This window comes from Dermacentor silvarum, chromosome 3 (genome assembly GCF_013339745.2).
Source record: "Dermacentor silvarum isolate Dsil-2018 chromosome 3, BIME_Dsil_1.4, whole genome shotgun sequence".
NCBI lineage: Eukaryota > Metazoa > Arthropoda > Arachnida > Ixodida > Ixodidae > Dermacentor > Dermacentor silvarum.
In genome coordinates this window covers 197,938,217-197,958,735 of record NC_051156.1, presented here as the reverse complement: position 1 = coordinate 197,958,735, position 20,519 = coordinate 197,938,217, and the positions used below count along the sequence as shown (strand labels likewise).

General features: G+C 46.2%; 1 protein-coding gene across 4 annotated transcripts in view; it reads left to right on the top strand.

The window, feature by feature from the left end:
* LOC119446432 (mediator of RNA polymerase II transcription subunit 15) overlaps positions 1 to 20,519 on the top strand; it is a 127,838-nt gene that overhangs the window by 93,424 nt on the left and 13,895 nt on the right. For all 4 annotated transcript variants that reach the window (XM_037710861.2, XM_037710863.2, XM_049664138.1 and 1 more), the window contains 6 exons: positions 4,500 to 4,829; positions 7,227 to 7,390; positions 10,639 to 10,905; positions 14,957 to 15,064; positions 17,353 to 17,435; positions 19,942 to 20,084. In XM_037710861.2, the coding sequence (XP_037566789.1) occupies positions 4,500 to 4,829; positions 7,227 to 7,390; positions 10,639 to 10,905; positions 14,957 to 15,064; positions 17,353 to 17,435; positions 19,942 to 20,084 (1,095 nt within the window). The remainder of the gene's footprint in view (positions 1 to 4,499; positions 4,830 to 7,226; positions 7,391 to 10,638; positions 10,906 to 14,956; positions 15,065 to 17,352; positions 17,436 to 19,941; positions 20,085 to 20,519) is intronic.

The following is a 20,519-nucleotide window of genomic DNA, read 5'->3' as shown; positions in this document are numbered from 1 at the left end:
TTCTGAGGATTGATTGAAGTTTTTTTATTGTTATTATTATTTCCAGCTTCGCTGGTTGGGTGCCTGGCTGGCTAGCTGCCAAGGCTGTCCTTCGTCTCATTGATTTTGTCTAATCCGCTAATCCCCTCAGGGGACATCGAGCGACGAGTAATCTCGGATACTTCTTCCTCTTCTCGATCCTCTCGCTGTATATGGTGGAGAAGGAAAGGGGGGGGGGGGTACGGGTTGCGAGAACGCGCGGAAACGCATCCGTGGCTGGCGAACGGTGTAGAGGGTTCGCTACGTGCTCGTCAAGAGAAATTATAATCGGCTCTTGCGTGGCTTTTTCGTTCTTGGGGTTTTTTTTTTTCCGAGCCGGGAACGTGCCAGTCGACGCCGCAGCCGTGATAAGCGCACAGGCCCGAAAAAAAAAAAAAAAAAAAAGAAGAAGTGTGTGCTAGCCAGTTCCTCGCTGATTTCGTAGAAGTGCTTGATTAGAAAGAACAAAAATCCTAATAACTATAGTAGTATACTGTTATAGTCTAGCAGAAAGCAGGGAAAGGTTGGCAAATATCAAATTCTGTGTGCGGCATTATGGCTGCCTCGTGATTACTGCTCTGCGATCCTTGCAGAGATATTGCACCTTAATAAAAAATAAAAGAAGAAGAAAACGCACTGCGCTAGCTTGGCCACGTAGTGGAGTTTCGATCAGCGTCTAATGACTAAACGTTTGCATGTTATAATATTGTTGAACATTTGACAAGCAGACGTTTCCTCTATAGCTGGTGTTCGCTCGTTAGCTGCGTTTTGCATGCCGAGTTACAACTTTGGAACGCGTATTCAACGTATGAACAAGTGAAGTCCTTCTTTCTGGGGTTTTACGTGCCAAAATCAGTTCTGATTATGAGGCACGCCGTAGTGGAGGGCTCCGGATTAATTTTGACCACCTGGGGTTCTTTAACGTGCACTACGACGAAAGCACACGGGCGTTTTTGCATTTCGCCTCCATCGATATGCGGAGGCGAAGTCCGAAAAGAACGATAACCAAGAAAGAAAGAAAAAAAAAGAAATTTTGTAGTTTTGTTTGGTGTTGTAAACCTAGCATTTGCTGGCTACATGTTAGAGAATATGATGTAGGGAGGGATAGTTCTGTGACCGAGCTTTTGTCTAGTAGTTCCATTTGTCCACAAGCGTTATGAAGAAACATTCGGACACCGTACGGAGACCTATTGCGTCTCTATTAGTTTCTTAATCGTATCTGCGCATAATTTGTAAATGTGCGTCCCATCGACAATCCATAGTCATAGTACAGACTATGGCTTATGGTCATAATTATGTACTAGCTGTCTAAGGACTATAAGACAACGTAAGTCCGTGGACTGTCTCAAAGTTAGAAGCAGCTTGATACTATATAAAATGCACCTAGGCAATCTACAGACTTCACAGATAAATGTGTATAGCCCCCCCCCCCCCCCCCCCCCCCCCTATCCCCTTTCTCCCTGACCATATATACAGACAAGCTAACATTTTGCAAAGGTTCGACGTTCCACGGTTCTAGTGGGGCGGGGGTCGTGGAAGGTTGGCTGCAGCTCGCTTGCGACACGCCGATGCAAGTGCGTATCCAGAGCCGTGCCCACGCTATCCGAAGTTGTTAATGGCTGCCGGCCGTCGTTCGACGATGTTGCTGGGGTCGCGACGCGGCCGTATAGTAATCGACTTGTCGCGGGCCGCAGCTCTGCTGAGAGGGTAGGCTGGTGGTCGTCCTTGCGTGTCGCAACTGGACCATTAGCGTGTGTAGAACCGGTGGGAGTGTCGGCGCTGCCTTGCTTGTTGGCTTGCTTGCTTGCTTGCTCGCCGCTGCAGCCTGTGGGTGGTACTACCGATAAAGACGCGTGCCTGACTCGTCTTCGTGGGGCAGAGGCACGTCGCTTAAAAAAAAAAAAAAAAAGAAAAAAAAAGTAGTTCTCTTCCTCTTAAGACGGACCCCAAGGCGGTCACCTCTGGGAGGACAGCAACCCCTCGTTTGCCGCCGCGAGCGAGATGCACGCTGTGAATGGACTGCTCTCTCTCTCTCTCTAGCGTCGTAGTGAAACTGGTCTCCCGTAGCATGGCCTCCGCGATGGGGGACGAGCGCGCCTCCCGATCTCGGATGCCGTGCTCGTCGTTCTCGTTTCGCTGTGTGGGCTTTTCTCACCGCGGCCGCTGGCGTCAAGGCGTGTTTCAACGCGACAGCGTTAAAAAGGGCTCCGTGCCGCAGAAAACCCGGTGTCGGCGTCCGGCGTCCCGTGCGCGAAAATTCCCGTATATATTTAGGTATATGTATATGCCACGCCTTGCTATACGACATGTGGCATTAGCTGGTTATATTGCCACACCATTCTATAATTAAAGTTGCTCATACATTGTCTTACATTCTTGACAGAGTTATTTCTCGGAATTTTGAGAATGACAGCCCACAAACAAATGTCAAGAACCAAAACGCCGACAGCGCATGCCTTTTATGTTAAATGTTCTCTGACTGAAATATTAAAAGTGCGAAACAATAACAGAAACCTGAAAATGACGTATTCCTTTTTTTTTTTTTTTGGCGCGGATGTGCACTACCTCTGGGGTCGGCCCACGAAAGACGCCGCGTTTATACCAGAAAGCTCGCTTTCGTGCATAGCGTTCGCCGCCAGCGTTTCCCGGTAACCATTACGGCTACATAATCTGCAGTGGCCGGGAAGCGTGAGAAGCAGTCGGGGTTCTTTGGATGCTACCACGTTCCACTCTTAAAGGCGAAGCTTAAGCGTCCTCCAAGTTTTTCATAATGCCAAGCATTTCTTGCGTAATTGTCTTGGGTTTACCTCGTACTCTCTCAGATTATTTCCTGCCGTCGATTGCGTTTGCCTTCCCTTTGCACCAGCATTTGTTCTACCATCTGCACGAAAGAAAGAAAGATGTGCGATACGGCGTGTCAAGCTGATAACTGCTAATGAAGGATTACTCTGGAGACTCTTCGCGGCATCACTTGAATAGTAATAGACTAGCTGCTATCCGTCGGAGTGTACAGTCCGCGGCCTTGTATGCCTGACCCGCGCGTGACTACACTTATTCCTCTTAATTTCACAACCACGACGTCATTAATAAGCGACTCCTGGCAGCAATGAAACTCGAGAACGACTCCTAACGACTTCGCTATGCAGGCACGTGGCTCAATTCGCTTCCGCGAGCCTGGAGAACGCCTGAATAGGACGCGTTACCGCGCGCGTCGCTGCTTAGGCGTAATGTGTGATTGCGGGAACTGAGCATGCGATTGAGCGGGCCAACCGCGCGGTATTTCTTGTGGTGATAAACACTAAGAAACCGCCTCGGTACGCTCTGCTGCCGAGCATGTGTTCGCAGATTTGGTGGTGCCTCCGCCACGGCAGCCGCACTCTGACGGTGTGGGAATGCAAAACCGATCTTGCGCTGAGCGTTGGGATCACGTCCTAGATGATGTTGATTATTCCGCCCTCCAAACGTTTGTTCAGCAGCAGAATATTTTATTGCGATAGCAATTATATGAACACCCCAGGCGAATTTCAGCCGTCGTCGTCGTCGCCGTGGTGTTCCGTATAAAGTTCAAGGGCGATAACATCGTCGCCGCGCGCCGTATGCTGTATGTGTGAGTGAAAGCGCACTAAAGTGAGAGCCGATGATGGTGGCTCAATCTTGCGCGCGCAAGGTAGGGAAGCGGGGAGGAAGCGCGCCGTCTTGCGTCGTGTGCAAGGCACCGGGGGGGGGGGGGGGGGCGTTAAGCTCCCTTGGCGGCTGCGTATGGCACGGCCGCGCGGACTTTTATCTTGAAATCTATCTGCGATGGGTATAGAGTGGGCCGAGTGCCGATAGCATCGTGTGCTCCTTGTTCTCGCGTCTTAGTTCGCGTTGAAGCGAGAGGCAACACGAAGGTCAATTCGTTCGCAGCTGCCGCCGCGCTTCCTCACTCCAGCGTTTTGACAGCGAGTGTGCGCAGTCGACGAGTGAGATATGTTCATGTTTGCTTGTGCATGCGTGACACCGTGCTTGTTGATTTAGTTAGTAAGCGAATGTATACAAGTATATACACGGCTGGTAAAGCTGCTATCCTTACTTCGTATAGCTGTCTGCTAATTTGCTGTCGCAATCGATGCTTCGCCTTTTGGGTGCACGTTTTCTGAGCAAGGGAGACCTTGGTTAATGTCCGTACATAATTAACGGCAGTCGCCAGCTCCCTATAGATCCCATTTTAATCCTTAACCTTAACCTTTCTTTCACAACAAGATTCACTCTACGTACGCCACAAACGGACGGTTGTGCGGGTATGAACCCGGCGCACGGTACAAGCCGGTTCCCTATACGCACGTTCATAAGTCGGTGCCAGGCCCGTTGCCTAATTGGCCTTGATTGGGACTTCGTGACGATCGTAATGCGCTGCTGCTTTCTAGTGATGAAACACAATCCATCGACAGCGCCTGTGTCCGCTCACAGCACCGTTCTTTTTTCTTCTGTGACTTGCGCAGACTCGAAGAAGGCTCCCCAGGCTAACATGGCCCCCAACGGCGGGGTGATGGGCGGCCCACCCCAACAGGGCGGCGTACAGCCGCCAGGTGGCGCTGCTGGGGGTGGCGGCCCCGGCGGCGTGGTGCCCACGGGTGCCGGCGGTGCAGGTGCCGGTGGCCAACCCCCCACGGACCCCATGATGGCGCTGCGCTCCATGGCCACGCAAGGCGGGGCCAGCGCCGGGGGCGCGGGGCCCCCCGGACAGCCTGCACCGGGCCAGCTCATGGACGGCTCCCAGCCATCCCAGGGCGGACCAGGGCTCAACCCGCTCGCCATGCAGCAGCCACGCTGTGAGTTGGTTTCCCGGTGTACCAAGTGCCAGAGAAGTTATTTGGCCATATTTATTGGAATTACAGTGACATACGTTTATGATGACAGTCACGACACGATGATGATGATGATGAAATGTCGCCCATTTCATCACCATCTTCATCCTCCTTGCACTAATACCACACTCACACGGGCAAATTTAGTGACACTTCAGGTGAGTGCACTTTGCTGTTAGTGTCATTCCCAGGCTGTCAGACGGAGAGGTTTAGTGACACTTGCTGTGGAGTGCACTTGCCAGCGAGTGTGTTCGACAAACTCGCTTCAGAAAAGAGAAGTGAGTACGTCAGAGTGTAGCCTCGATGGCAGTGCATCAAGAAAAATGAAGAAAATACTCAACGCGGCATCAGCCTTAATTCTAAGACCAGTTTTGTATGATTTAAAGTGTTATTAGCTTTCTGGGGACATTAGTGAATCCAAAACAAGCTTGAGTGAATAAACCTTGTTTCGAAGACCAAGTTAATGCTCGAAAAACAAGCTTGAAACATAATATTTCCGGCACCCGACAAATAGTTCGTCATTGTGATTGTCTAGATTTTGGATATGCTGCTTCCTTGTATGGGCTCAAACCGATTAGTCGACGTGTTAACGAGATTATAGTATTTGTTTTTATTGCAAAGCGTCTTATAAAAAAGAATCTCTTTTCGTAATAATATAGTAACTGTTCCTAAATTACAAAAATGCTATGAATCATTTGACGCCGTATGGTTTCATAGATTGTCTGGTCATAAATCCCAAATGACACTTCATTTTGCAGTCTAGCAAGACCTTCCTGTAGTGACACTCAGTGAGGCAAAGTGCTCTCATCGAAGTGTCACTAAATTTGCTTGTCTGACTGGGGTATAAGTTTTTGTATTCAGTAAGAGGAGGTCCCTTTGCAGCCTTCTGCTATGTTACCTCCTTTGTATAATGATCTTTTGTCACGCTGAAGTGTTCCTTTCTCTGCACTTTTCGCAAAGTTTTTCATTTCAACCCTCTTTTAGCCCATTGGCTAGCAAAGCCGGTGAATCGCCGACCCAACAGCAGGGGCCATATTGCCAAAGCCTATGATTTGCCGGGCTGGAGGTATGGTTGGTGCAAAAATTTAATTTTATAATTTAATTTAAATTATACCTGATCAAAACTGTCCATGACTGCGAAGGTTAGATTTTTTATGTTTTTTAGCGTATAGTATATAGTGGAAATCGTGTAGTTGCCCGTATGTGGCAATAATAATCCGTATGGAGGGCCCCGCGACGTGCATAATATTTGGTAGCCAATGGGTTAAAAGACGCCGTTTGTGCCCCTCCATATTATACTTTGTCACCCAATGACCACAGACTGAAAGTTCGAGTGCCAGTGTGCCGTACAAGCCTTTACAGTGACTCCTTCATGCCTAGGTCAAGTGTGGACTGAAATCGTCTTTCCGCATTGATCGCGCTCTTTATTGACACAAACAACTTCTAGACCACTGCACAGCATGCCTTTTGTAAATAGGCTTGCTGCATTTTGTTTTTGTATTTCACCGTTGTCCTTTCTGTAATGTCTTTGGGCCTTGATAGTATGTGAAAAAATAATTACTCACACATCTGTGTATCTGTTGTATACATTGTGTGAATAAACAGTTGTTTGATTTAAGAAGGATGCCACTTTCGCCCACCGTTCAGAGGGGTTAAGCGGGCAAGAGTACATTCACATCGTGGAAGAGTAAGCTGCAGTTATGGATAGCTTTATGTGGCATCGAATGGGGACTACAGAGGCATAGCTTCTGCGCATGTTTTGCTGTGCCAAATAGTCCGACAGAAGCTGACAGGGTTTTCTGTTTCGATTTGTCCGAGCAGATGCTGAATTGGGGTCAAGTGCTACTTGCAGTAGTTTCACATTTGCCTAAAGGCAATAGAGGAAATAAAAAAAGACTACTGAAAAATAATACTGAGTGGTGTATTTTATGTCTTGATTTAATGTAAATCCTGTAGTAAGCTAGATGTTCATCTTCCCCAGCTTGGGCAAACACGAATGAGACTGTGGGACTATTTGCATAAGCGCTGCCACACGTGTGCTTCGTCTCCTTAGCTTCCTCTTCATTAGCGCAGAAAGTTGCATGCGAGTATAGCTCCCAGGGTTGGGATCCTCACTAGTGTAGCAGCACCAACTCCCTATTGAAAGTCAAGGGAGCGTCGTAGGCGTCTCTAACGCAGCCTTTGATTCTCTGCCCAGGGGCTTTTGTCGAGTTTAATCCTGGCCTGTCATGACCTGGAAATCGATTATATCAAAATTTATGTAGCATACTGTGCTTGGGTGAATGACGCCAATTTGTAGATCCCCCCCCCTTTTCTTTCAATGTTTTTGTGTCTCATGCTCCCATCGTCTTTCATGTTCAGTGATGCAGGTTGGCAACATGATGATGGCATCACAGGCTCAGCAAGGACCTATGCAAGGACAACTTCAGAATCAGCTCCAAGGACAACTTCAGGGTCAACTCCAAGGACAACTTCAAAATCAACTTCAGGGGCAACTGCAAAACCCGCTGCAGGGCCAACTCCAGGTTAGTGCCTGTAACGTGGCCTCCAGTTTTTCTAAAAATGAAGGATTACCACTTGCATAACATGATCATTGAGTGTGTGCATTGATTATAGCTACGTCATGCAAAGTTCACCGGGATACTAGTTTGGGATACTGTGATCATCTGTGCTGTAAATTTTCTTGCGATGTCACATGGATGATGTCAGTGAAGAAATGCACAAAGCCAGCCTTAATTTATTTTCTCTTAATATGTTCCATTGTATCAGTCAATGCAGTACAGTCGGCCGCAAAAGTTGATGGGACTCTGGATTTTTGAAGAAAGCCGAATTACCACGAATCCTGGGCACGTAGTTTTGAATTAATTGTTTCAATATGTAGCAGCTTTTGCAGCCTACACAGCGATCCATTAAATTAGAAGTGCCATGCGTTAATGCAGCAGAAATTCACATTTGTCGTGGAAGCTACATTGTGTACACTTTTGTGGTCTCTATTTTTTATTTTTTTGATGAGCTTCTGCTGAGACCTCCCCCTGAGTCCTACTCGACAAGACAAAATTCTATGAAAAGAAATGCGGAATAGTTTATAAAGAAAGCTCTGCTTTAAAAAAAAAAAAAAAAGCAATGATAGCTTGAGCAGCATCGCAGCATCGGCGTGCATGTAGGCTTGCGGCTGTGCGCCGAACGCTGCCTTAACTCTCTGATAAATGTGCTTTCACTTACCTTTTTCAGTTAGAAGCAAATTCCTGAAAAAAAATTCTGCACCCCCCTTTTTTTTAGTTACTTTCAGTTCGAACTGAAAATGCTGAAGCCTAACTATGCATTATTCATTTGCTGCGTTATGCACCATCCAAGTGAGCCTTGAGGCCTCCTGTTCGAGTAGTATTAGTGTCCTTGCCATATAGTATGTGTGACGAATCTAAGTGAAGATGATGTCTGGAAATTAGACTTGTGCTAAGCTGTGAAAAGAAAAGAACATGAAAGGAATAAGGCCCACACACACAGGACCTCACTTGCGAATTCACGTCCTTAGCCCCCTTTTAATCCAGGCGTTTCGAGCGTATCTGCTGAACATATACCAGAAGTGTTCTAGAGTGCACCAAATTATATTTCTGACTAACACATTAGCCGGCTTTAAATTCAAGTACCATTTATCTGTTATATGTTGCTGAACACTTTACGAAGTTTTAAGATCTCAGTATTCAAACAAAAATAATAATTATGCTAATTACCTCTTTCAGGCACTGTGTACACAATTGTGTATGCCAAGATAGTGCATCAACAGCAAAAGCATTGTTGAAAGTAATCTTATTTAAGATGTGTTGCATACATCTTGAAGGTGTTCTTATTGGAATTGGGCTGCAAGTTTGAATAATGGGTGCAAAATTTTTTAGTCAAACAAATGGGAAGGTAGACGGTTGTGAGCTTTTTGCGCAGTTTCACTTCTTTCATTGTTTTTCACAGTGTGTTGCACCAGGCTTAATTTTCAAGCTCTTGGATAAGTGCTTTTCAAGCCTGCTAGACTTTAAATAGTTGATGTTCTCATACGTAATGTACCTGTAGTGAGTTTTTGCATGGAGTCCACATACTGTAAACTCGACAAGACTAACTAAAAATTGAAAAGTCTTAATCTATTCTGCAGCTGTACACTTTTTATGATTCTGAAGATGCAAGAAATGCAGTGAAAGAAAGCTTTCAGTCAACCGAATTAATTGGTGCCCAAAAGGGTTACTGTTTTGACCTCTTCGTCACTAGCATTGTCGCTTGAACAGAACTCGTAGTCAATATTGGAATCCTCTGATTCAGAAATCGTAAGATGCTCTTAAATTTCTGCACCATTCAAAAACTTCTTGAGCCATTCCCCGTATCATAAAACAAGACGCAATCTGTGAGATGGACGCTAGCTACACTGCCTGATACGGTATAGACCACTTATTACGTAACCGCTTATAGTGCAGGACCGGATATAATACGGTCTTTTCAGACTCCCGTTAATTTTCCCATAGCACTCTATGCATACGCCATACGCGCATCGCTTATAGTGCAGTTGCAAGACACGAAATACCGGTTACAGTGCGGCTGCCTGGAAGTTCGGCAGTCAACCTAGACGGCAAACGCTCCCCTCAAGCCACCAATACCGTACTTACTCGAATCTAACGCACATTTTTTTTCGATAAAACAGGTCCAAAAATTGCGTGCGCGTTATAATAGAGTACGACCTTAAATCTGCGTTACCATATAGCCGTCGGCATTTCAAAATGACCTCCTCGCACGTGCGTTGAGCCTAGCTACTCTCGAGCCTAGCTACCGTGGCTTCCTCCATGTGCTGCAGTACACGTGCTTAGGCAACAGTATACCGTCTGTCTTACCGTCTGTCTTCACGTTCTCTGCGTTTGCTCTATCAGCATGAAGTACTGAGTTCATCACGATGCCGCATTTAAAAGGAAAGTGACATGTGTGCGGAGAATCCGAAACTTGCGTTCGGGACTGGCGCAAACAGAAGGAGAGGATTTTCGCCAGCAAAGAAATGTGGAACGGTTTCAGTGGACCAAAGCAGGACGTAATCTGCGATGATCCACTTCGGCGATATGATCGCCTTGGCCCTATCTTGAAAGCAATCTGTGACGGTGTCCGCTGCGTGCCGTGTTTTCACCGCTTATAGGTCGCGTTGAAGCGAGAGGCATGATAGCACGAAGGTCAATTTGCTCGCCGCGCTTCATCGCTCAAGCGTTTTGACAATTCGTTTCCGTGGTCAATGAGCGAGATGTGTTCATGTTTGCTTCTGCGCGCTATTTATTTAGTAAGCGAATACGGAACCTAGAGCATGGTGACAGCGGCGGCAGAAATGCGCCTCGAGTGTCTGTTATCGCAACAAAATAGTTGTTTTGGGTATAGTACGGTACCACTTATAGTGCGGATATTTGCGACTCCGGCGACTTACGTTATAAGCGGTCTACACTGTATATGACAGGTAAGCTTTATCGCAATGCCTTTCATGTACAAACAAGAGCTGCCATGCACTTTCAGTTGAACTGAATTCTGTGAAGGTTGGTACATGGCCATTTCATGTTTTTTAATTATCTAGAGAAAGGCAGGGAGTGAATGAACATTGTGGCACGGCTTTACTCAAGCATTGTCAGGGGTGTGCTCAATCACCCGGACGAGTTGACTCGGGCGTGGCACTTGAAAGGTTAAAGTGACCTGCTCTGCTCTCCCAGATCTTGCTGTTCAGGCATCATGCTGATATGGTGGTGCGTTCCTGTCTCTTGTTCAGGGTCAACTGCAGGGGCAGCTGCAGAACCCCCTTCAGGGCCAGCTGCAAGGGCAGTTACAGGGTCAGCTTCAGGGTCAGCTACAGGGACAGCTACAGGGTCAACTTCAAGGTCAACTTCAGGGCCAGCTTCAAGGGCAGCTTCAGGGCCAACTGCAGAACCAGCTGCAGGGCCAGATGCGACCTCAGCAGCCGCAGATGATGAACAACTGCGTGCCCATCACCATGCAGAAGCTGCGGCCCCAGGGACCTGTGCCCAATGTCTCAGTGGTAGGTATCGCAGGCTGCTATGTGCGCAAGCTACTCCCAGCATTCAGCACCGAGTGAAACCTGAGGTCATATTGTGTATTGATCCTTTTCATTTTTCTGTTCTTCTTACGCTTCATCATTGGCTAGCATTATGCCAAGCCTTCGTTATCACTAGCTTCACCTCACTTGCTGCAACGGGTGATAAGAAATTAAATAGAATCAAAGGCCCAACGAATTCCTGCATAATAGTGGCTCTCTTGCAAGTGCTTGTAAAAGGGGGGCCAGACACCCTCCAGGTTTGTCTTAATTTCACTTTGTTTCAAGTAATGCGTTCCTTTCTTCGTCTCCCCTGTTTCATATACAGTAAAGGTATTAGGTGAAAAAAGGATAAGTAGAAAACAAAATCTATGAGCTGGGGACTAAAGGTGCTTGTCCCTACCCAGTTAGGTCCGTTACGCAAATATCTTGTACACACAACCAGCAGGTTACAGTCTATCCTTGGATCACAGACAGGAAAACAAAGGAAGTAACCTTCACTTTTTGTTTTGAGCTTCTCTTTTCCATATGGAAACAGAATTTCAAAAAAGAGAAAGTTAGATGTCTGTGCAGTGCAGCCACGAGCGTGCACATTACAATGAAACTACATGACATGTCACGTGGCCAGAGAAGTGAATTTACTCAGCCCAGAAAATGAAAACAGCAAAAACTAATGGGATAAAAAAAATAGGTTCCATTATTTTGCACTGTTTCTGTTCTAGAAACAATGTACCAACCAGCCCTACAGCAAACTCTCTTGATGTACACAGCATTGCTCTGCAGGGTACGAATCTGTGCATACCTTGGCCAGTGGTGGATGCAGCAAACATTCGTGGCAGGAATACGTCAGACAAGAAGTATGGGAAAATATTAAAACATCTTGCAAGAATCAATGGCTCTTGCTGAGGCAGCACACAGAATTTGTTTGCATGTGCAGAGATCAAGCTTAAAAGCACAGACACAGATTGCAATCACCTTGTTATTGCCATGCTTGTTGCTAGGTGCGGTTTTCTGTGCTTCTCTGTGATCAGATAACAGTGTGTAGGCTCTCTAGTTTTTAATGTACACTATAGTAAGTGCAATCTGACTGCATTACCAGTTGGATCTTGCTACAACGAGATTCACTCTGTGTTGATAAATTTCATTACAGTGGGAATTTTGTTGTTACAAAAATGCACTTGAAAAAAAAAAAAAGAAAGCCAAACTTTCAGGACGGTTACAAGTATGTAACACGAATGTTTAAGCCTTAGCTGTAGTGTGGGCTAGGCATTTTTGCTCCTGATCTCGAGTTCGTCAAATCACTTGGGGGTCTGTAGGTCCCTCTTCTCCCATGACATTTCGGTATAATGGATGTTTTATAGTGTTCTCGTTTGATGTAGTGTCAGGTGGATTCTATGCATGAGTATGCCGTGGATGTAAGTGTTACTTTGCAGTCTTCTGAGTGTGGTGCTTTCTTCTTTGTTTAATCTTGGGTGAGGTGGTGGGTACACCTTGCATTCCAATTTGCGGCGTACCGGACACCTTGGCGCACCTGACCCTTGAGTGCCCATGGCACCTAAACACAGGCGCATTGCCCTCACCAAAAGACTGTAACGCCAGACAAGAAAGCGAAGACCTCATCGAAACGTGGGAGGCCAAGTTTGTCTCCAAGGACCTGGAACAACAACGACGCCTCGTCTCCAGGGTCAAGGAGGCAGTGAAGGTCAGAGAAAGCGAAGACCTCATCGAAACGTGGGAGGCCAAGCTTGTTTCCAAGGACCTGGAACAACGAGCCTCGTCACCAGGGTCAAGGAGGCAGTGGAGGTCAGAGGGTTCCTGGAATGGAGGAGACCTCCCACCTAGACTATCCCACCCGGGATACTGTTCCAAAATTAAATGTGTATTCTCCCTCCTCGTTTAATGTACTACGCTCCTTTTTGATGCCTAAGCATTCGCTGGCTTTCTAAGCATACAGCCTGGTGCAGCCAAAGGAACTAAGACGACGACTTCATGATGACATCGAGATGACAATTCTGAAATGATGAAGGATACTATAACGACGACAGTGTCTTGACGATGGCATGAGGACAACGGGACGATGACGATGGCAGGAAGATGACGGTATGACAAGAATTAGATGACAACAATGATATCACCATGACAGCATCACAACGGTGGTATGACAATGAATGAATGACGATGATGGCATGATAACAGAGTCATAATGATGATTGAATGGTGGCAGCATGATTACGGTGGAATGGCAAAGGAGGAATTATGTCGATGAAATGATGAAGGCGGTATGATGGCGTGACGATGCCTGTATGATGACAAGGGCATGACAAAAACGGCTTGATGACGACAACGGCTTAACAAAGACTGTATGATGAGAATCAGATGGCGACGATGGTGAGATGGCATGACGACAACTGTATGACGATGACTATATGACGAAGATGGCATGAAATGGTGTGGCGACGATGGCACATGCCCACTGGTATGATATCATATCCATGGCAACTGTAGACTACACTATCTCTGGGATCGGCCCACCACTGCGGACGGCACCATTGGCTTGAAACTGAGCAACAAGCAAAGAAAGGTTTTTAAAAAATATCGCTGACAGCACTTAATTTTAAGTAATGTCATTTTGCCTGTTTCTGGTCTCACCCCAGCAATGGCGGAATGGGTTGCTCGTAGTCGATGAGGACCTTCATTGCATCCATCGTCGTCATGAGCGCCAAGAAAACAGCGGATAGTGTCAGAGAAGTCGATCACTTGTGCGATGGAGTCAGCCCACCTTGCGCGATGTCACTGTCATCAGTTGAATTGGCAGTGCAAAAGCTCTTCAGGAGCCAGTGGGATCCTGACGGGGAATCGAAAACACTTTATTGTAGTGGGAATTCCGTTGTAGTGGAGTTGGACTGTATAATACCGGACCACCACCTTTGCAAGACTCAGAGGGCCCACTGGCAGCCAATGGGGCTGCTCCCCTTAGATGGGAAGCTTCATCGTTGTCACTTGAGCTAGCTGCTATGTTCTAGCCTTAAGCAGAATTACCTATACTACTGCAATTTGTGTGTCAGTTCATCCTTGGACCCACTCCTCTTTTCATCTTTCTCATTCTCATCTTTTCTTCCAGCTCTCAGGTTGCACAAAGTCGTGGTGTCCTATAAAATTGAGTGTTAGCAAAACACTGTTGATGTAACGTTCTTGTGCAGTGCTGTGGTGTAATATTCATACAATCAATGAAGTGTCATCGTCAGGCTGTTGTCGATGTCATGTCATTCTTGTCACACTTTTGTCGTTGTGCCATCGTCGTCATGATGGTGAGGTCATCGTTGGCATGCCATTGTCGTCATACTGCCAGCGTTGTTGTCAATGCCATTATCGCGGTTGTTATGATACCATCATCGTACTGTTGTGCCGCTGACGTCATCATCATTGTTGTGGTCGTGCCATTCTCATCATACTGTTATCATCGTTCGGCCATCTTCATTGTTGTCATCATCTGTAGTCGTCATTGGTATCATGCCACCGTTATCGTATTGATATCTTTGTTTTTGTCGTCATGCCTTCATAAAAAAATTGTTTGTTATACCCGCCAAATGCGAATGTGTTCCTTTGCTTCAATTTGAATGAAGTGAGCCAAAAAACTATTCGGGGTTAACTGCTTTGTACAGTAAGTTATCTAAGGAGGCAAAAGGTGCCTGAGTCTATCTCTTTAATTCATGATGGGTGATCACGAAAGCATCAGAGTAGCTGGCAAAGTGCAATTTATACTGCACTCTGTAAGAGTGACGTGCACCTACATATCCCAAAGTATTTTGCTAATTCTTTGCGAATATGAAAGTTACTTGTTTTTCTTCTTTGTTTCTTTTTTTTTTCTTTTTTTCTTGTTGCTGCTGAATGTTGAGCATGTTCGACGAATTTTATTGCATTCGAGAAAGTTAGAAATTTAACTTCACTAAGTACCCTATCGGGGCAGCAACGATCGTTTATTTGGCAGGTACAGTGTGGGCAACTTGACTCGTGGCTCTTTCATCCTTTCATGCAGGCACCACAGCAAGCAAGCACTGTGCCGAGCCAGTTTCAAAGTCAAGCACCGCCGACGTCAGTGGTGGCATCTCAGCTGGCTGTACCCACTGCTGCTAGTGTAGCTCCTGTAAGTGCCGCTGCTGCATACCCTCTGTAGTGCACGTGAGAACAAATGGGAAAGGATATGAAAAAAAGAAAACAATAAAGAAAAAAAAAACCAACTTCTTGTAGCACCTTAGCACTCGTGTTATTGGCTGGTCAGCAACTCAAAGAGAAAATGGGGAGAAGACAAGGAGGTCTCTTCGTCTTGCGTGTGGTTCGTGGCACTGGTGCCACAATAAACTTAATGCTGTATGGTGCCGCTGCACCACATAGGCAGCACCGAAGCTACCGGGGCACTGTGTAGGGTATAGTAGCGTCGGAGAACCTTAACTAATGGCAATCAATGTGTGCTCCTCGATTGACGGTGACAAACCGGTGCATGTAGGCAAGTGCACCAGCTGAGCAACTATGGAAAGGTTGTTGTGTGCATTTACAAAGACTGTGTTTTCTAACAATCCATCTCATTTTTTATTATTTTTGCCCATTGCCATTGGCTCGAATGCTGCTCTGTCTCTGACTTGGGAAGCTATCGCGCCACTGTTATCGCTTGAATCAAGACACTTGGCACGCAGTGTGATGTCGTACAAGCTGCAGCAGGGCCAGTGAGAAAGGGAGAAAAGAATGGAAAATAGAATGGATGGCTAGAAAATACGGTCCTGGTGCAAAACCAGGTAACCACTACCCACTTCTTGTAATTAAGAAGTGGTTTTTTTCAACTGCCGCACCCAGCTACGTGTATTATCATTATTTTTTCGTGTTTTTAAACTTAAGTCCAGCATAACTAGGGCTCCGTGTTTTCGGAGTTTATCATTCTTGAAATTCGGAGAATGTTTTTCGGAGTTCATTTTCTGGCAGAAATTCGGAGTTTATCGGAGTTTATTTCTTATAAATTCGCAATCGTCCGAAATTCAGAGTTAAATTTTGCATTATTCTCAATACTCCGAAATCTTAGATGAAATGATATCTGAACACAAAAACATCAGAACACACGAAGCGTATTTTTGTTGTCTGGAAGGTTTGAACACACAAACACATAAACGCACAAACACAAATACTTGAATACAAAACACCTATATACGTTTATGCGCATTACAACCTTAAGGCTTGTTGTAATGGATGCCATCATACATTACGAGGTTGCTGTCACTGATGGAAGCACGCTCCTTTCGATTGATGATTCTCAGCTTTGAAAATGCCCTTTCAACGCTTGCGCTATGAAAAACTCGGTGCGCAGTCCGAAAGCACTGGCCACTGGACAGTGTGAAGTCTCCAAGCGACAGGGGTTCAACAATGTTACTGATTAATTAGCTTTGATAGTTCGCAAAATCACTCATGAGTTGGCTCATGTTGTCAGTTTCAAGAAACACTGACTCAAAAATCGGCACATAGGTTTTGGACGCGCGGGTAACTCATGCTTCACAATTAGATTCACAATTTGAACACTATGTCAAAACGATTCACTGGTGTAGTCCATGGTGTGCATCGAAAAGGTTCCTCTAAACTGTCTGGCTCCACTTTTCAGCGACAGCAGCGTAGTATCCATGATTTTCGGCGACAGTCGTTGAGTGGTCACAGGTCTCTCTCTCTGTACGCAACAAGCCCTTTGTTAAATGTGCGATGGGTGTGGTCTACGAGATACTGTTGATGTGAGGTAAATTTTATATCGGCCAAACCGGCCGATGTATCAATGACTGATTAGAACACGCCCTTTCGATATAGAACGGAACAGGGTCATATTGGCCGTTAAAATCGGAGTTTATCGGATAAATCCAAATTGTCAAAAATTTTACCGGCGAGTGTTTATCGGATTTTTTCGTATTTATCCGAAAACACGGAGCCCTAAGCGTAACTTATTACTGATGTGACAGCCACTTTCCTTGGAATTATCATGTTTGTCACAAGTGCGTTCTGCAAGTGCAGCAGTTTTGCATGCCCTCAGAGATGGGAGTGTGACATCTGCACAACAGGTGATGCTTCACACTTTTGCCTCTTGGAGGCCATGCTTCTGCTTTAATGTGGTTTTTCACTGCTTGGTGTCAGGTAGAGCATCCTATTCACAAGCTGAGCTACATAACAAGTTTGTTCCTTGGCATGAAATTTTAGGCATCAGATGTATGGATGGCAGCGAGTGAAACACTAAAGCACTCAGTGGCATTTCGCGCACCAAGCTAACAATATCTGCAGCCAGGTGCCAGGAACACCTGAGAATCTGTTGGTGACATTCAGTGATTGCATGTTTGGACACCATCTTTTCACATGTTGTTACTCTAAAGAATTGAAAGTTAGATTGTCTCTGTCTTTGACTGATAACAGGTTTCCAGTCAAGGGCCTGGAAGCAATCAGGGCCCCGTGCCATCACCGGCTGGAGGGCCGTCCCTGCCAAACAGCGTGCCAAGGTAAAGTAAACACTTCCTTCAGAGGCAAGGAGAATTACAATTTGGGCAAGTTAATCAGCAGACTGATGGTTAATCAGCATACTGTGTGCAATACGATGTGTGACGGCTCTGAAAGATGGCTGCTTTAACTTGTCGGGATATGGGGGGGATGCCCACTGCGCTCTGCCTCGACACACCGAGCCCCGCGGTTGGCGCATGCCTGCGAATCAACCGCGGTCCGATACAAGCTCGAGGACAACCTCGGAACAATAGACGACAACCACGTGTACACTCGGAAAGCATTTATTACGACTCCAACTAACACTTCGAGCAGGCCAGCTAGCTATAGTTGACATCGCTGAGGGTTCCCTCGAAGAGAATAATACACTAGGTAAAGAAGGGCTTCCGACTTACCAACTGGGGAATACGGGGGGGGGCCGTGGCGTTTGCCGCGGCAAGAACGCAGTTGACTAACCACGTGCGGGAATACGGGAGCGGCGGCGGAGACTTCCGCCATCGCCGCTTGCTGAGGATCAAAGAGACCCGGGCGATGTCCACGGGATCTCACGTGACCCACCCGGCGGCGCTGCTAGCGCTTGCGATTCCCGTGCGCCGCCCGCGGAAGGAAAGTTTCCCCTCTCCCAACTCTCTCTGGCGCGCATGCGTCTGCTGCGACGTTCGCTGCGCGTGCGGCGGTCACGGGACCCGAGGGTTCCCACAAACTGTTGGAACCTGATGCGAGCTGTTGGGTGCAGTTGTTGGTCATATCATGTGCAAGAATAGACTGATCTTGCCACGCTCAGAGTGCATGTACAGTGGCCTGGCTGGCTCCATGATGGCAGTAGTACTCACTGCTTTCTCACTGTACTTGGGTTCAAGGCAACTTTCTGCAAATTTCGTTTTACTTGTGCTTACCACTTACACTTGATATTTGCTATACTTGCAAACTAATTGCAGCTAATATTGTATATCTAAGAGCCTTATTGTCATACACTGATTTGTTGCTGTAACTGGTCATTTTATTTCTTGTTGCTCTGTAACCATTTTCCTCTCTAATGCCTGATGGCCCTGAAAGTAGCATAAACAAGCAAACAGACAAGCAAACAAATACTGTGAGGATTGCTGAAAACAAATGCAATTGTCGATCTTTTTTCAGGGCATCTTCATCAAGTTGGCTTCCAATCATATTGTAGATTTTTTTTTTTTTAACTCTTACCTGCCTGCTTTTTGATCTTAAAGGATAAGCAATTTTGTCATGTTACAAATACAACACGCTGCTCACTGTAGCTGCTCATCAGCTCGCTAAAGAACTGCAACTACCAGAGTGCTTTACAGCAGGCATAGTGAAACTTCTGTTGCACCATATGTTGCTGTGGCTTGTTAGGAATCTAAAAAAAATTATTATGAATCTAAAAAAAATTTAATTACGGGGTTTAACATCCTGAAAATGAATAGTGGGTTATGAGAGACGTTATACTGGAGGGCTGTGGATTATTTTTTTGACCATCTGGGGTTCTTTAATGTGCACCTGAACCATGGTGCACGGGCATTTTTGCTTTGCACCCTTATCTCAATGAATGAGATGAAAAAAGACAGAGCACTAGGAAACTAATGTGTAAAACAATGTCTTGCAATACTATGTCTTACAGTACTACTCCTCTTTATTCCCTTTAGTCATTTTTCAGTTCCTATGAGTAAGTTTTGTCCATATTGATAACAATCTGTCGTTTTATACACATTTAATTACATGATTAACTATGTTTACCAATTACAGCACCAGAAATCCAGATCATACTTTCTTAAAGACTACCCTCTTACACATGATTTGAATTTATCACTCCTTTCTGTAATGCCGTAACAGCGTAAAGAGTATTTAAATAAAGAAATGATAAACAAACTGGTGGCTGTGGAGGTTGTCATGAAGGCGACTGCGGCCAGATTTATTAAAAAGCGCAGATGCGATGATGCACTGAGTAACAATGGCGACGGCCAGCCCAGGCAATGGTCGAATGCCCACTCGGGATGGCTGTTTGCGTGGTTGTCATCAACCCACTATGGTGGCTTAGCGGCCATCGTGTTGCGCTACTACACACGAGGTCGCGGGATCAAATCCTGGCCGCGGCGGCTGCATTTTGATGAGGGCGAAATGCAAAAAGGCTCATGTCCTGTGCTTTGGGGCACAATAAAGATCCCCTGGTGGTTAAAATTAATCTGGAGTCCCCCCCTACAGCGTGCCTCACAATCAAATCATGGTTGTGGCACGTAAAACTGCAGAATTCATTAATTAATTCATTCATTCTATTCATCAGCGAGACAGCTGATGATGATGCTACTTCAGTGCCCATCAACGCCCATCAGTGCCTCTCAATGCCTGTTGGGCAAAATTTGCATACCATAGGAGAAAATTGAACAAGAAATGCTCAACATTGCATGAGGGCAGGGCTCTATTAGGCTGTCATAGTGAATGAGTCGGAGCGAAGGTTGGAGTTGGGGAGTTTTTAATCAACGAGTCATATCTGCCTTGCAGTCAGATGGTGCAGTCGCCAGCCGGCGGCTACGCTCCCAGCCCGTCGTCGTCACAGGTTGTGCCTTCGCCTGCGGGAAGCTTTATGGGCCGCACGCCTGGCACCGTAGGAGCTCCATCACCAGGCAGCACTTTGAGCACACCAGGTAAATGCCGTTCAAGCGTTGGTTGGACTCTTGGCATTCGACAAAGCTTGCAAGGGTTAAGTAACTAGATTTCAGCATGAAACAGACAATTGCAAGGGAATAGAGATCACCATACAGGTAGTCTTTAGTCCTTCATGGTTGTCTATCTTGAGCTGAAATCAAGTTATTTACCCTCGTGCACCAACGCGCTACATGGGCTCACTGCAAAATCAGCCACAAATGCTGAACTTTGTGCTGAATGTGGTGATTCCTGTGAGGTCACTAAACCGAAGCAGCCTCATGCTTTTGTCTGTATTTGCTTGCGAGGGAGCCACCTGAGAGTGTCATGTGCCAAAGGGTCCCTTTCTGCTGGGAAATAGTTCAGGTGCCTACCTTGAAGGGGCACTAAAGGAAGACACCAAGTCGAGCTAGATTGAAAGACTAGGCTTCTGTAAC